A 14,568-nucleotide genomic window follows, 5' to 3' on the forward strand; every position below is an offset into this window, starting at 1 on the left:
TGATCAGATGAATAATTGGCTTCCTTTGACCTTCAGTGAGAATCAACGTCTGCACAACATGGTGGCATCACTCTTCCAAACCTACTCTAAACATCCTTTACAGTGTTCCCAGTGGGCATTATTGCTAGCTAAAACACAGTAGCTCATTGTGACAGAATAAAATTACCTCTACACACTCCGTTGTGGAAATTGGACTCGTTTACACTCTTTTTGCATGGTCAAATGGAGGCACACCTGGCCTGATGTGAATGCTTGAATACGTTACTGGGATGTGAGAGACAATTCCTCTTCATTAGCATAATAATTGGGTGATAAAAGCCCAGCTGCTATGGGGTACTGGGGGAAATCGCCAGTACCAGGATCCTCTTTTTGGTGGTTATTCTTTATTTCTAAAAGGTGTTGTGAGTTGTTTGTATGATGTGAAGTTCCAAATAGAGTTTCAGGATTATAGGCAGATAAAATAATAATGTAAATAGTGAACATTAGGTTCTTGAACCCACTACAGTAAAACGTACTTACTGACAAGCGAGTGTACAGCTGTGTGTGTGAGGATGCAGGTGTGTGTCAGACGGCGTGTCCGACACGGTCTTCCTTGCATTGTGATGGATTTTAAAAAGAAATCACAAGACGTGTGCATTGCTCCAGAAGATGATGTGTGTGACTGTATTATTTGCATTTGTTTGCCTAGATAAAGCACACAGGCCTGGCATGCAACGCTGCAGGGTGCAACGCCTGCAGGCAAACACTTTGCACACGGCCTCTGATGTATTTCTATTCCTGTGTGGATTATTCACAAAAAAAGAGAATGACGTGTTTTAATTTTGTACAAATCAATAAATGAGTAACTCCTTTCCAAATCCGGACATGCTCACACAAACCCAAGTGAGGTCAAAAGGTGTTTTTTTGTGTTTATTAGGAGTTCAGCAGCACAGTCACTGATGACTAAACACAGTTTCTTGAAATGACAGAAGCACTGATGCAGACATTTAGTATGACAAATATTAAAAATGACGTTTCAGTAGCTCAAAAACATATCTGGTATTAAATAGATCGTTTCAAATGCACAGTAACCAAATTCACTTTGTTTTAAAATCACTTTTATATACACACATCGCAAAAACAGCAACAAAAGCAAATGAGGATAATTTCTCAGCAGGTCAGAAATCAAAGCCCATTTAGTATCGGAATGAATAAATATTAAAAGAACACATCCAGCCATTGTGTTGTTGGACTCCGTCCTTTCTAGTCAAAGGCAGACTGAGACGAGTAGCTTTCAAACTCGCACCTCACAGCACTGATGCTGTCAACACTCTGCTGACCGTTGACCTGATGGTGTGTGTGTGAAAAGGGGAAGGTTTCGGAGCGGGACATCCGACCTCTTCCGTTTGATGAGCCAGAGGAACAGTCGATCACCATCCTCATGAACTCCGGAGCAGTGAATCGGCGCAGCAGTCGGGTCCCGAGGCCCACGAGTCCGGGGGCGCGGCTCGGGAGCTTCTCTGACTCCATCTCTCCTCTGGCGAAAAGTAGCTTGTTGTGTCTGGAAGTTGAGCCGAGGCTCTTCTGGGACTCTTTTCGGCTCGACGGAGCCGTGTCATTAGCCTCTTCCTTCTGTGATGTGACATTCTCCTGGAGCGCTTTCACCGACTGCCCCTTGCTGTTTAAAAGAGGTTTTGGCACTGAGACAATTTTGTTGCCATCATTCGTCAGCCCCCAGGCGCTCCCTTGGCATTCCATCTTGTCTATCAGGCATCGCTCATCCTGTAGCGAGGCTCTCTTTAATTTGCTGGCCGACAGGTTCGTGTCACGCACGTCACCCTGATAGGACTGCTTTCTGCTGCTCACGAGGTCCAGGTTAAATGACTTTGCCTTTCCCCAGAGGGGGAACCTCTCTGGTGTTTGGCCTGGAAGTCGAGTATCTCGACTGACCTCCTTCTGGCTCGGCTCAGGTAATGAGTTCGTTATTTTCGACCCCTTCAGCTCTCGAAGATGGCAGTTTTGCAGTTGTTTGGCCGTGAAGAGAACACTATGATCCTCTTCATTCTGTTTTTTCTCAATCTGGGGAGGGAGAGCCCAGCTGTGGCGGTGGTTATCCTCTTGAGACTGGCTTCTGGGACACCTGAAGTGGTTCCATGTTCCACTGCTGTCGCCTGGTTTCATCTGCCCCTGAAATACAGCTGGAAGTTGTTCTTCATTAGCTGGCTGCTTGGAAAACCTCTCCAGAACATGCCTGGGGAGCCTATTGGGCAGACGGCTCTCCCCTTCTGCAACAAGAAGAGGATCCTCTTTACCAGCAACCCTCCTGCAAGGAAAGTTCAGAATCTGGACACAGTGGTGGTGCCCAAAGAAGTTGGCGATCTCTATAGCCGAGTGACCGGCGTTATTGGTCCGGTCCAGTCTCAGTCCGAGTCTTTTGAAAGCTCTCACCAGGAACTCCAGAACCTGGCTGTGTCCAGAAAAGGCAGCGTACATGAGAGCGCTGTTACCCCAGGCGTCAGAGAAGTCTGGGTCAGCGTTGAACTGAACAAGAAGTTTGACCACATCCACGTGACCCAACTCACAGGCGTGGCTCAGGGCGGTGCGGCCGTCCTCATCCTGGCAATTGACATTTGCCCCTTTCTCGAGCAGCAGCCGGGTGAACTTGATTCTGGCCCCAGAGTCTTGGAGGCTGACGGCGTACATGAGCGGGGTGCGGCTGTTTTCTGTCTTTGAGTTGATGATGCGTCCGTCCAAGGCGTCCAGGATGAAGCGCGCAAGGTGGACCTTACCATCATGCATCGCGTCCAGGAAGGTCCTGGTGCCAGAGCCCTGGCGCAGGTCTTTCGGCCGCATCATTTTCAACACCCCCTTGTGGATCTGATCCGACAAATAGGGAGAGGGAGAAGTTGTGCGAGGCTCTCTGTGATGACAGCGAGCACGTTAACCACAGAGTAAGACTCAGAGAGGAGCTGCTTGTGTTTTTATACCTCACTCTCCACATGCCCTCCCCACGTTGCCACGGAAACAAACGTCTGAGGACCATTATGCAGCAGCAGCATCCATTCAGCCCGAGCACTCTCTGCCTGGAGAGAAATATATGCTATTTGAACGGAAAAATGACTCAAGGAGAAAAACATGGTCAGTGCTTTTTGTGTCACAGCTGCACAATTTCATTTTAGTCTGAAGCAAATAACTCCAAAGCTATCATGTTGTTTATGGAACAGTAAAATGTAAAACTGATAGTTTTCCAATGTTCATGAACGTAGGAGTTTAAATCATGCTGCTTTCTTGTTTCCCAAGGTTCCATAAAACATCACTGCCTGAAGGTTGTTTTGTCAGCGGAAAGAGTGAAGCCAATCAAAAGGCAGTGAAAGCAGAATCAGATCTGCTCCTCTTGAACTTGTTTAGTTCCTTCAAACTCTAAAGACATATCTGCAATCTAGCACCTTCTAAAGAAAAATCGGTGACAGGTAGCTCCTCTGGTTCTCGCTTTGTTTCAGTTAATCGACACGTTTGCTCAACACGAGAGACAAGGAGCCCCTAAACATCTGTTCCTCCATCAAAAATGACCAAAAAGTCCTTTTTAATGGTGATCATAAACCTCAGCAGGCTGAAAATGGAGTGGAGCAGTGAAGGAGACACCTGGATGCCATCTAGCTCGATGTTAATCACCTGGCTCCATCAAACCCTCAGCGGGTCTTTTGTGTGGCGCTGCAAGCCACGTGTTAATTCAAACATGGCTGCAGCTTTGTCCACAGATGCTTCCTTCTGCTGCCTTTATCTGTCAGCGAAGACAGATGGGAATAAATGGTTACAGATTATGGAGCTAGGATTGGGACAATATTCAACGTAACTTGTACCAAGTTTTGTAACTTGGAACATGTTTTATGACATGTAACTTTAGTTTTCTAACTTGCAATTCTCAATTTGTACATGTACTTCTTGTTTTGTAAAATCAAACTTTTATTTTGTACATTTACTACTCATTTTGTAACATCAAACATTTATTCAGAAACATGAAACTTTCGGTTTTTACCTAGCAGACTTCCAAAATAAAAAAAAATCAATGTAAATGTTTGAAATCAAAACTCTCAAAACACACATTTCATTTTACAGGTACAAACCTCAAAACTACAGTGTTACAAATAATTTTGTCTCAGTTCTAGCGTTGGTGGGAGGAACTTGGGTGGAACCAATGAGAGCACGAGTCTTAGCTACCAATCACGTTTCTCGAATTCCTGTCCAATCATTGGGAGAGGAGGGCAGGGTTCTGTCAGAGCTGTAGAGAGAGTTACGACACTCCAATATACTCCTTTGGAAAGAATGGAATGTGGAAGTCATGTGGTTCATGTAGCTTCGAATAGTTCCAAACAGCCCCCGCTGCTGCATTGACCGTAGTTCATTTTCGGTGTTTCGGAAGGATTTTCTCCGGTACGTTGATGAAATGTCATCATTTTGTTACATTGTGAAGCGTTAGCTAATCGCTTTGTTTGGAATCCAAAGTTACATGTCATGAAACATGTTCCAAGTTACAAAACTTGGTACAAGTTACATTGAATATTGTCCCAATCCTATAGGATCCTATAGCTCCTTAAAAGATCCTTAATATTTGCACCTAATTTCGTGATCATTGATGCAAACGCTGTGCAATATGAAATCAGAGTCCACAGGTGCAAGTTTCAACAAAATGTCACGGCAATCAATGCAAATTGCTAACAGTTTTAGCTTCACTGGCAGACCAGCAGTGCCCTTTGTAGAGCTAAACTTAGAACACAGGAAATTATCCTCGCGTGTCCACGCAACATCACCCCAGTCCCAAATGGTTAAAAATACAGTGTCACTTCTGTAAAACTGCAGGATTTCCTTGTTAGCGAGATGTACGACCTGCATGAAAATCAGCTCCTCTTCAGTATTCAGCCTGACTGTTCAGGCCAACAGGGCCACAAAGTTCAAACAGCTCTAAGAAGAAGGTTTGCAAAATAAGTTCCTTTTCTGAACAGCTTATTCCTAGCTTTGTGGCCTTGGATTTAATCACACACCTTGTTCACTCAATTAAGTCTCATATTGGCCCAGAATGTTTAAAAAACTGTGCCCAAAAAAACCTCTGCACACATTTAAAACCAGCCAGATCGGTTCAGAGGCCTCAAAAGTAACACTCGCTATAGCGTTACAAGAAGTACCAATTCCAACTTTTTACTCAAATAAAAGTAAAAAAGTAGTGCTCTCAAAACAACTCAAGGCACAAAACTAAAAGTAACGTAAGGTCCTTGAATTTAAAACCACATTTATATTTTTGCTGATTATAAGCAGCTAGGGGGTGTCTAATGCAGCAGATCAAACAATTAGTGCCATCTCTGACCTGATTTCTTGTGCTTTAGTGATGTTGTAATGGCCCCTGAAAAATAGTTTCTTCTGAGAAAATCTGGTTAACACGTCACAAGTTTAGACACTTTGCATGTCCCAACCTCTGGTGGACCAGCATACGATACTGGTTTAGTATCCAGTCACCAGCATGGGATGCTGCTTCACCAGCTAAACCAGCACAATGCTGGTCTATGCTGGTTTTTCCAGCAGGGCTTTGAAGTTTATGTCAGAATTTCTCCATCAAATTTAGCCTTTTGTAACCTTTTATGGTTTGCTTTGCTTTCATTTCTGTGCATTATCTAAATTTAAGAACAAATATTGAGCTAGTTTTATACAATGCTGACCTTTCATGATTCCATTCAGGGGACTAAAAGAATCTGGATTTACCCCTTCTGGTTTTTCAATAAAGGCGTCATTAATAAACATGAGTTGTAATGTGAAATATCATCAGAAGGGCTTTCTGATGCCTTGAATAGAACCTGGTTTGAAGTTGGAGATAAAAACGAGTGGGCTTGATGTCTTTTTGTCTCAAGTTTGACAAGTGAAACACTTTCCTTCTGCCAATCTGAACCACTCAACGAATTACATATTTTTAAGCCCACGGATCCCAAAAAAAAGTCATGGCGTTACTGATTTTCTTTTCTTCTTGAGCTCAGAAAAGATGTTTTCACTGGTTCACTAAGCTTTAGTGACACTGAACTTTGGCGCACTCACTTCTTTTGGAAGATCTGTCGTAAGATTGCCTCTGCACTCAAATCCAAGACTTTCTTGAAGAATGCATTCAGATAACGACTTTTGGAGTAAGGACGAAACTCATTTACATCCAAGAGTATCTCTTGGATGTAAATTTGAAGAAATTAAAATATCTAATACTAGATTGAATGTTTCTGATGCGATCAAAATGACGGAATTAGAAATGTGTTTTTGTTATATTTGCATATAAATGTGCTTTAAAACTCCACAATTTGATCAAAGTTGCTACTGCACATAAACACACACACGTTTGACAAATTTCCACTGTAAATGGATCCTTTTAACTTGTGTTTGATCACATTCCTTAACCCTACAGGGATGATGTAAAAACTTCACCACATACACAGAATATAAAAATCTGAACTGAAATGAATGAAATGTGGATGAAATATTCTGAATGAGGATGACTTGGGACCATGAGACTTCCTAATTGCTCAGACTTATGCAATAAAGCAGAAAACGCCGTGGTAAATACCCCATCTCCCATTCGCTGCGGGCCCGGCTCAGGCCTGAGCCCACTTTGAATCTCTGATCAGAAATTAAAGCCCGTGTCAAGTTAAGGTGTTATCCACAGCTCTAAATATCTTAATTAGCCACCGGGGAGAATGCTCTCCTGATGCTGCATAAATCAACAAAAGTCAGTGTCAAAATACCTGCAAATGGAAACAAAACGCTCAGTAATGCAGCGAACACTGAGGGATTAACTCAGTGCACCGGTTCATTTGAGAGCAAATCCAACGATCTCTTTCATAGAAACTGTTTTCTTAACAGTGACAAAACACGCCCTCAATCTCCAGGGTCTCCTTTATGTTCTGCACGCTAATTTACCTCGCCTGATAATGATGTGGCACAGGCCATCACAAGGACTGAGACAAACAGGTTGTAACTTGAAGCACACTTTTCCTTTTCCACTCCCTTTGCAAATTTGTTTTGAGGAAAATACTCAAAGCTAGGGCACAGTTAGTAGAAGGAACTTCTCAGAACTGGTTAGCTCTCTAATAGGTTTGTTTTCAGAGTCGCGGCAAAACTCCGACAAAGTTACATAAGTCAGCTATAGCTCAGTTGTTTGAGCAGGCGGGGATCTTCTGCAGGGACAACAGCAGTGAAATGATGTATTCAAGCAGAACAATCGCGTGTCTCAGTTCCCTTTAATGCCCTTTTGAGTTGATACAAGGACACAGCAGTCTCGGTTGAATTGAGATTTCACACGCTTTCTGTTCCAGGAAGGAGGCAGCAGCTGGCCGGCTGTCACCGTGTAGCCATGGAGTGTGTATTATCACCGAGGTTGAGCCGAGGTCATGGCTGCTCCGCAGCAGAGAACAAAAATCTTGTTTAATTCAAGAAAATCTTTTAACGTTGACACAATCAAAGCCCTTCAGATGTAATTAAACGTTAATTGCAAACAGAATTAAAGGTTTTGTTGCTATATTTTGTGTTTCAGCTGTTATTTCAGGGTTAAGCTGAAGGAGCTGACAAGTGGCAATCTGCATGGCCCCTGATATGCGATTGGTCATGAGGCAGGCCCGCTCTCATTAATTATTGCCATGAATCATTCTCTCATCTGCCTCAACCAGATGCTAAACACTAGGCTGCTCTTTCAGCCTTTCGGTTTAGAGGAGTTTAATTTCAGCTCTTAAACTGAGACATTTGGGACAACCGTAGATTAACTCCTGCACGGCATTTTCTTCTTCAGCTGTAGATGGGGAGGGAATGCTGACCTGCAGGGGTGTGTCAGTATGTTTTGTACGTTCGCTCTGTGCAGTCCTCCCACTGACACAGCGTAGTAAAACACACTAAACAGGGGTCCTACAAGGGGCAGCGGTGGAAAGAGGAGTTAGGAACAGAAACCTTGCTTCTGTCAGTCCACCCCAGGGCAGCTGTGGCTACAATGCCACCAGTAGATGAATGTGTGTGTTTGTGGGTGAATGACTGGTTTTGTTGTAAAGTGCCTTGTGGGGTGGGGGTGGGGTGGGGGGGGTGACAGGACCCTAGAAATACGTCAAGAGAGAAAGAAAAGAAAATCTAAAAAATGTAAACTTGTTCAACCGTTTATCAGCAAGTGGCAGCATCACTCGTGCACACAGATCTGAACACAGATGCATCCCCTCAAAGCTGCTCTGGCTGCAGTTCTGACTGCTGCGTGAGGACTGGGCTGCCTGTGAGTGCTTTGGGATGAGGAAGTAGAACACGGCAGCAACTGCTGTTTGTTAAAAAGACAAAAGCTGCAATTGCTCAGCCGGTGTAAAATTTAAGGACTTTGATTAAGACGTCAACATACGTGACAGTTTCAGCAGTGAGCGATGTCACTGAGGCGACATTAATTTTTTAATCCATCAAAGTACGCTGTAATTTAATCCATTTGGGACACGAGGAGACATGAGTAAAAAGCTGCGTTCAATGGCCTGAAGAAGCGTCGTTGATCACAGTGCTCAGAAGAAGCATCCGAAATTTCAGCTTCATGGGGTGATTTTTTTTTTCCACTGAGTTGAAACCTATCAGCATGAGTTCACCAAAAGTCCCACCCAGCGACTCTACCAGGACATTTCTGAGTACATAACCCAATACAGGAATGTAGTTTTTCCTGAAATGTCCGCTAAAATGGAGACACTCGCATGCCGTAAAGGTCCAGTAAAATTACCCGGAAATTCCAGAAGTGAAAACAGGCCTAAAATTTTCAATAAAAGCGGAAAAAGCCACTAGAGTCTGATTGTTCACTAAATATAGAGGCGGGCCATTTTCAGTCACTAATCATGAGCTTTTAGACTCCAGCTCAATGAAACACAACATGGCGGCACTTGACAAGAAGATATTTTGAGATCACTAACCATCTTTACATATGGTGTTGAATCAAAACCTCTGATATTTTCCACTTAAGGGCCTGTGAGCGTCCGTGGTTCTGAAACTGTTCAGGAAATCTGCTTGTTTTTGGGTTGAACTCAGTCACATCTAATCATGTGGCTAACAGAGAAGCCACACTACTAACAGGGACACCAGCTTTTGTCATTTACAGATAATTTAGGAGTTCTTGGAATGGAGAGTTAAGCTAATGCAAAAATCATTGAAGCCAGTGGCCCCAACTTTAGGACGAGTCTCAGGAACCGTCTGCCCGCAAGCCCCTGCTGTGAAAAGAAGCGCAGCATCAAAACGAACGTGAATCCCAGTAACACAACTCAGCCTGTGTCTAGAACACTTTTCTGTCCTGTCTCACCTCAGTACTGTTTCACAGCCACCTGTAGCTCCCCCTAATCTATCAGAACTGATGGAAATTTCTCTCCCGCAGTGATGAGGAAGAGATGTAGCGCCACAGAGCTCCCTCTCCGTCTCCCGCCCGACAGGTGCCATTTGTGACCTCGCGGGGCCCGCTCACATCTGACAGCTCAATAAATTGTACAAATGGACAACAAATGTATTTGTTTGATGTGCAACACTGAGCTGCACCTGGAGTAAATGTCCGCCACGCTGTCACATCAAACAACAGCTTTGGCTATTTCAAAGGAAGAAAGGAGAAACGAGCACCTGGAGGTCTTCACATCAAGCGCAGATTTCATTTTTCCGGAGGTCGCAAACATGGACACCGTTTATTTATTAATCTTTTCTCCATAACTTTATCTATTTCTGGTCTTTGAGTGGAAAAGAAACCAAATCTTTTAGCAACGTTGTCTCATTTGTGCATCTTGGACTTCACCTCCAAACACAAACACCCTCCGCTGCACGGGGGACTTCACTACTTTTTGAATGACCTAATGGCCCCTGAGGCCATATCTGTTCCCTCTCCCACGTGCTCGGCCACTCACATTGGTCGGCGTTCGGCGAAAAGTGTCTCTGATTCTTTCTTTTCAAACCACACATTAAATTCGCCCTGAATATGGCTGTTATTCCTCCGATAAGAGGCACTTGGTGACTCAGCCGCCTTGAGTGCTTTAACATAAAATGCATGCCGTTTTGACACTGTGGGTGTCGATATGCGGCTCACAGCTGACTGAGTCCTCTGTGAGTTGCAAATGACATAGAATAATTAATTAATTAGCTTAAATGTCTGGGAATAAAGTAAAATTAAGTTTTGTTTCTTTTCAATTAGGAGGAAATATACTTTCTCAAGTTTCCATGTCATTTTCCAGGAGATAAAATAATATTTAGATGTTTTTTTTTACATTTTTTTTTATTAGTAGAAGAAAAGGCTAACACCACTGTCTGCATGACTGAAGACCAGCTTTTCTTTCAATGGTTTGGCTATTTAAAAAAGGCCATTTGAATTTAATTTGATCGGAGTGCTTTTATTTTTCTTTACTTTAGAACAACCTCACTCAGCTGATTGGATGAGTGTGTTTTGATTCCCTTTTCTTAAAACTAATAATATATATGATGATAGTTCTCAAGTGAACCCTACTGGGTCATCTCCACTTGGTTTCTGTGCTAAACAGTTGGTTTTCCTGGAATATGGCTTTCATTTTGTTGCTTTGATTTTTAGATCAAACATCAAATGTTTGTTAAAAACGACTGAAATGATTTACAAGAGGAGATTCTGGTGTTTTGCCAACGCAGAACTGAAAATTAATTTGTGAAATTTAACATTTTATGACATAAGTTTTTATGCTGAAAATACCAAAAATACTAAAAAGAAATTTTTTCTAGTGAAATGATTCTCTGCTGGCAACATGCCAGAGTGAGCTGCAGCTGCACTAGAAAATAAAAAGTCTGCAAGCATAATCAAACATCAGAACATAATCAAGCAGCAAAAATCTTTGCAAAAGTTCACTTGAAACAAACACAAAAATTTCACTACCCTTGTTTCTCCTGCAACCACTAAACAGAATTAAGTGTTTAATTTTCATATAAATTTGAATGTTGAGAAATCTTGACATTAAGAAACAATTACATGCTAACATATGCTAAGCTAATGGCTTCTTGCTGGAATACTAACGTGTTTAATGTGAAATGAATTGTGGTGTAAAATTTATAAATAATGTTTACTTGCTATATTAGAGATCAGTGTGATCTCACCTGTGGGCTTAGCACAGGGGTGGCCAATCCTGGTCCTGGAGGACCGGTATCCAGCAAGGTTTAGTGGTTTCTCTGTGCAGCAGCTCTTCAAGATCTGCAGGAGCCTGTTAATCACCTGCTGATGGAAATCAGATGTGTTGAAGCAGGGTCAAAGTGATGCTGGATATCTATGGGATTAGATTTGTGCCAATAGGATCAAGAAAAACACTTTGACAATCAAACAAAAATTAAGTCATTGAGAGAAGAAGTAATCGTTTAAAAAAACTTATGATCTGAATCAGCTTCTTAAAATTATCAAGAAAAACATTTTGATGATCAAACAAAATTTAAGAAATTGACAGATCAAAAATATTGACTAAAGAAAAAAATTAGTTTCAAAAGTAAAACTTACTATTTGAATCAACTTCTTAAATTGAGTAATAAAGTATGTTTCCTTTTTTGTTTTCCTCGTATGTATTTTTGTTATCAAATTCCTTAATTTCATTCTTGCTGCTCAGAGCTTTGCTCTCACTACCAGATTTGCAGTGACACTTCCTGGCTTTCTCCTTTGCAATCCCCGAGTTTTTGGTTGCAGTTCTAACACAGCCCTTTCGGGTGGGTGGGACTTCTGAGAAGTCCTCTCCCATAGGACAGTGGTTTCTCTTGAGTGACAGTTCAGTGACCCGGAAGTGATGTAGCCTCCAAGACTTTTTTTTTTCCCACCTCGGTCCACAACATGAATTTTGAGCCCCAGACACGTTATTTCTGCTGTCTGTGGTGTCTACTGAGGATCTAAAGTGAGTATTGATAATATGTTTTATATTTTCTCAGGCGCACTTAGTTAATCTGTAAGTTAAGCCACTTTTTAAGTTGGTTTTAGAACATCAGAGACTTTGCAGCTACTGGAGCCAACCTGTGTACAGCTAACTTGCTACAGAAGAAGCAGCAGGGAGCAGAGCTAACAGGCTGTCAAGGGGTGCTGTTTGCAGGTAAATACTCAAGTAGAACTGCAAGATTCATTCCACTTCGGTCAACAACATGAATTTTGAGCCCCAAGCATGTTATTTCTGCTGTCTGTAGTGTCTACTGAGGATCTAAAGTTTCCATTTCTTAATTTTTGTTTGATCATTAAAGTGTTTTTCTTGATCATTTTAAGAAGCTGATTCAGATCATGTTTTATTTTTTAAACAATTTTTTTTCTTCAATGTCTTAATATTTGTCTGATCTTCAAAGTGTTTTTCTTGATCCTATTGGCACAAATCTAATCCCATAGGTATCGGCCCTCCGCGACCTGGATTGGGCACCCATGGTTTGGCGTGATGTACAGGTGAAACTTGAAAATTTAGAATATGGTGCAAACGTTTATTTCAGTAACTCATCTTAGACTGCCTTAATGTTGCGGCTTCAGTTCTGGAGTGTTCACTTTTCCCTGGTTGTATTGTATGTTGTGTATGTTGTGTCTGTTTACTAATTTCATCAGAAATGATAGGAAATTAAGACTCGGATGATTTTTGTTTAGAACCAGGAGGTAAACTACAAACCTTCTCATTTCCCAGCTGTCTCATTTTTAAGTTTACCAACATCATTATGAACATTTTGAGGGGGAAAAAAGGGTTTTATTCCCTTTTCATCCTTATCAGCCTCCACGACTTCAGATTATTTTCGTTTTTCGATAAATGCAATTTTTTTCATCTACTGAGAACATTTTCAGTTATTTTAATTGAAAGAACACATTTGATGCCTTTTAGCAAACTGTGAGCAGCTCTGCAGAAACGAACCGTTTGCTCCGTCATTTTCAGTTTCCTGCACCTCGAGCTCGGCATCTTTGGGATTATATAACAGTAAAAGCAGCTGCCAGGAAGCTGATACCGCTCTCATGTTTCAGTCCTTTAAACTCATGGTTAGACAGATGCTCCCACCTCCAGTGGGGCCAGGGCCAAGGAGATATTGTTATGCAACAAAAGGTATCAAAAATGGTGCCAATTTTTCAAATCTGAAAATCTGAATTTGTGTTTGCCATTAGAGAGCTGTCGAGGATTACTGTAAACTGTGTCTCTGTGTGTCTGCTGTATGTAGGAGGTGAATATTTGCATGTTTGAGAAGGTGAAGGTACTTCTCACTAACCCTCATATGATGGAGATGAGAGGGTGAATGCAGAGAGCTCTCATCAGCCACCTGATGAGGGCAGGGATTAGGATTGTAATGATATCTAGAGGGCTAAAAGTTCCTAATGCATGAATGCAAAATGTATTTAGAGCCATCATGAAGTCTCTGGTTGTCTTCAACAAGAATTATCCACAGGCTGATGCAGCTTGTGACAGCGCAGCCTCAGCAGGTGGTGTTTATGTGGGTGGTGTGGGTGCTGAGCATTCATTTGGGATGGCATCCACTTGAAGCCAAGATGGACAGCGGCTCATGACTCTACCGCCTGTGGGTCGAGCCTGCTTCCTCACAAAGGAAACAGCCAGAGGAGAAGTCTGGTTTTGCTCTAAATGTTCCATTTTCTGTAATATTGCATTAATCCTGCAGTTTTCACATCCTGCTAGAACCTGATCCAGAACGGAGTCTTTAATCTGCAGAATCTGAGACTTATTTTTAGGTTTACTATGAATTATCTTTGTTTTTTAATAACTTTTGCATGATTTTCTGAACAATGTTGCAATTTAATGCAAATTTGTTGTGCAAGTATTTTTTTTCAGCTCATTTCAATGAGAAAACACAAAATTCTCATAAGAATAGTGCAGAAAAGAGTTGATTTACTCAATCAGCTACGTAAAACTAATATTTTTTACTACTTTTCCTAATAAAAAAATATTTAAGCATTGAAAATATCGATATCAATCAGAAAATGGAGGTGACATACCATGTTCAGCGCTTTGGGCTTCCTGACAGGGTTGCGGAAGGCGCTTTATAAATAAAGCTTTGATTGATTGATTGATTGATTGATTGATTGATTGATTGATTGATTGATTGAAAGCCAAGATCTAAAAGAAGCTTCCAATAGATTTCAGGTTCACTCTCTCAGGCATTGGTGGGTGTTTTTACAAAACAATTAATTTACATAAGATTTATGGATAAAAGTAATCATTAAACAATAAAAATGAAGACAAAAGTGAAACTTTTTGAAGAAAATCAAATGTTTTGGTTCAAACTGTCAACCGTTTTGATGCGTCATTCAGCTGTGAAGCACGGTGGAGGAAGTGTAGTAATTAGGAGCTGCCCCATTTCTTGATTCAGTTAGAAAAGCCTAGTATATCGTTATTTCACATATATCACCTTAATTTACATATTGGTTCCAACAGGATGAAATAGATATCTAAAATGTTTAAAAATGAATTTTCTTACTTTTGATTTTAAGCCTGTTTGACACACATCATTTGTTTCACTCTATCCCCAGAATCCCAATGTTCCACATTTAAAACATTTGATAGGAATTTTCAAATTAATTCCTCAAGAATATCCTTTTTAAAACTAAATTTTTGAGATTCTTTA

General features: G+C 41.5%; 1 protein-coding gene across 2 annotated transcripts; it reads right to left on the bottom strand.

Annotated features, from left to right (window-relative positions):
* Positions 1–895: 895 nt before the first annotated feature.
* On the bottom strand, positions 896–11,187 carry LOC107392483 (uncharacterized). Of its 2 annotated transcripts, none has more exons than XM_054741528.2 (3): positions 11,098–11,187; positions 2,967–3,062; positions 896–2,856 (listed from the first exon to the last, which is right to left on the bottom strand). In XM_054741528.2, the coding sequence occupies exons 2-3, from the start codon at positions 3,036–3,038 to the stop codon at positions 1,243–1,245; spliced, it is 1,686 nt and encodes a 561-aa protein (XP_054597503.2). In that variant the 5' UTR covers positions 3,039–3,062; positions 11,098–11,187; the 3' UTR covers positions 896–1,242. The 2 variants fall into 2 exon arrangements, with proteins under 2 accessions (XP_054597503.2, XP_054597502.2); XM_054741527.2 differs by having other exon boundaries at positions 896–2,899.
* Positions 11,188–14,568: the final 3,381 nt, after the last annotated feature.

The sequence above is a fragment of the Nothobranchius furzeri genome, chromosome 18, assembly GCF_043380555.1.
Source record: "Nothobranchius furzeri strain GRZ-AD chromosome 18, NfurGRZ-RIMD1, whole genome shotgun sequence".
Taxonomy (NCBI): domain Eukaryota; kingdom Metazoa; phylum Chordata; class Actinopteri; order Cyprinodontiformes; family Nothobranchiidae; genus Nothobranchius; species Nothobranchius furzeri.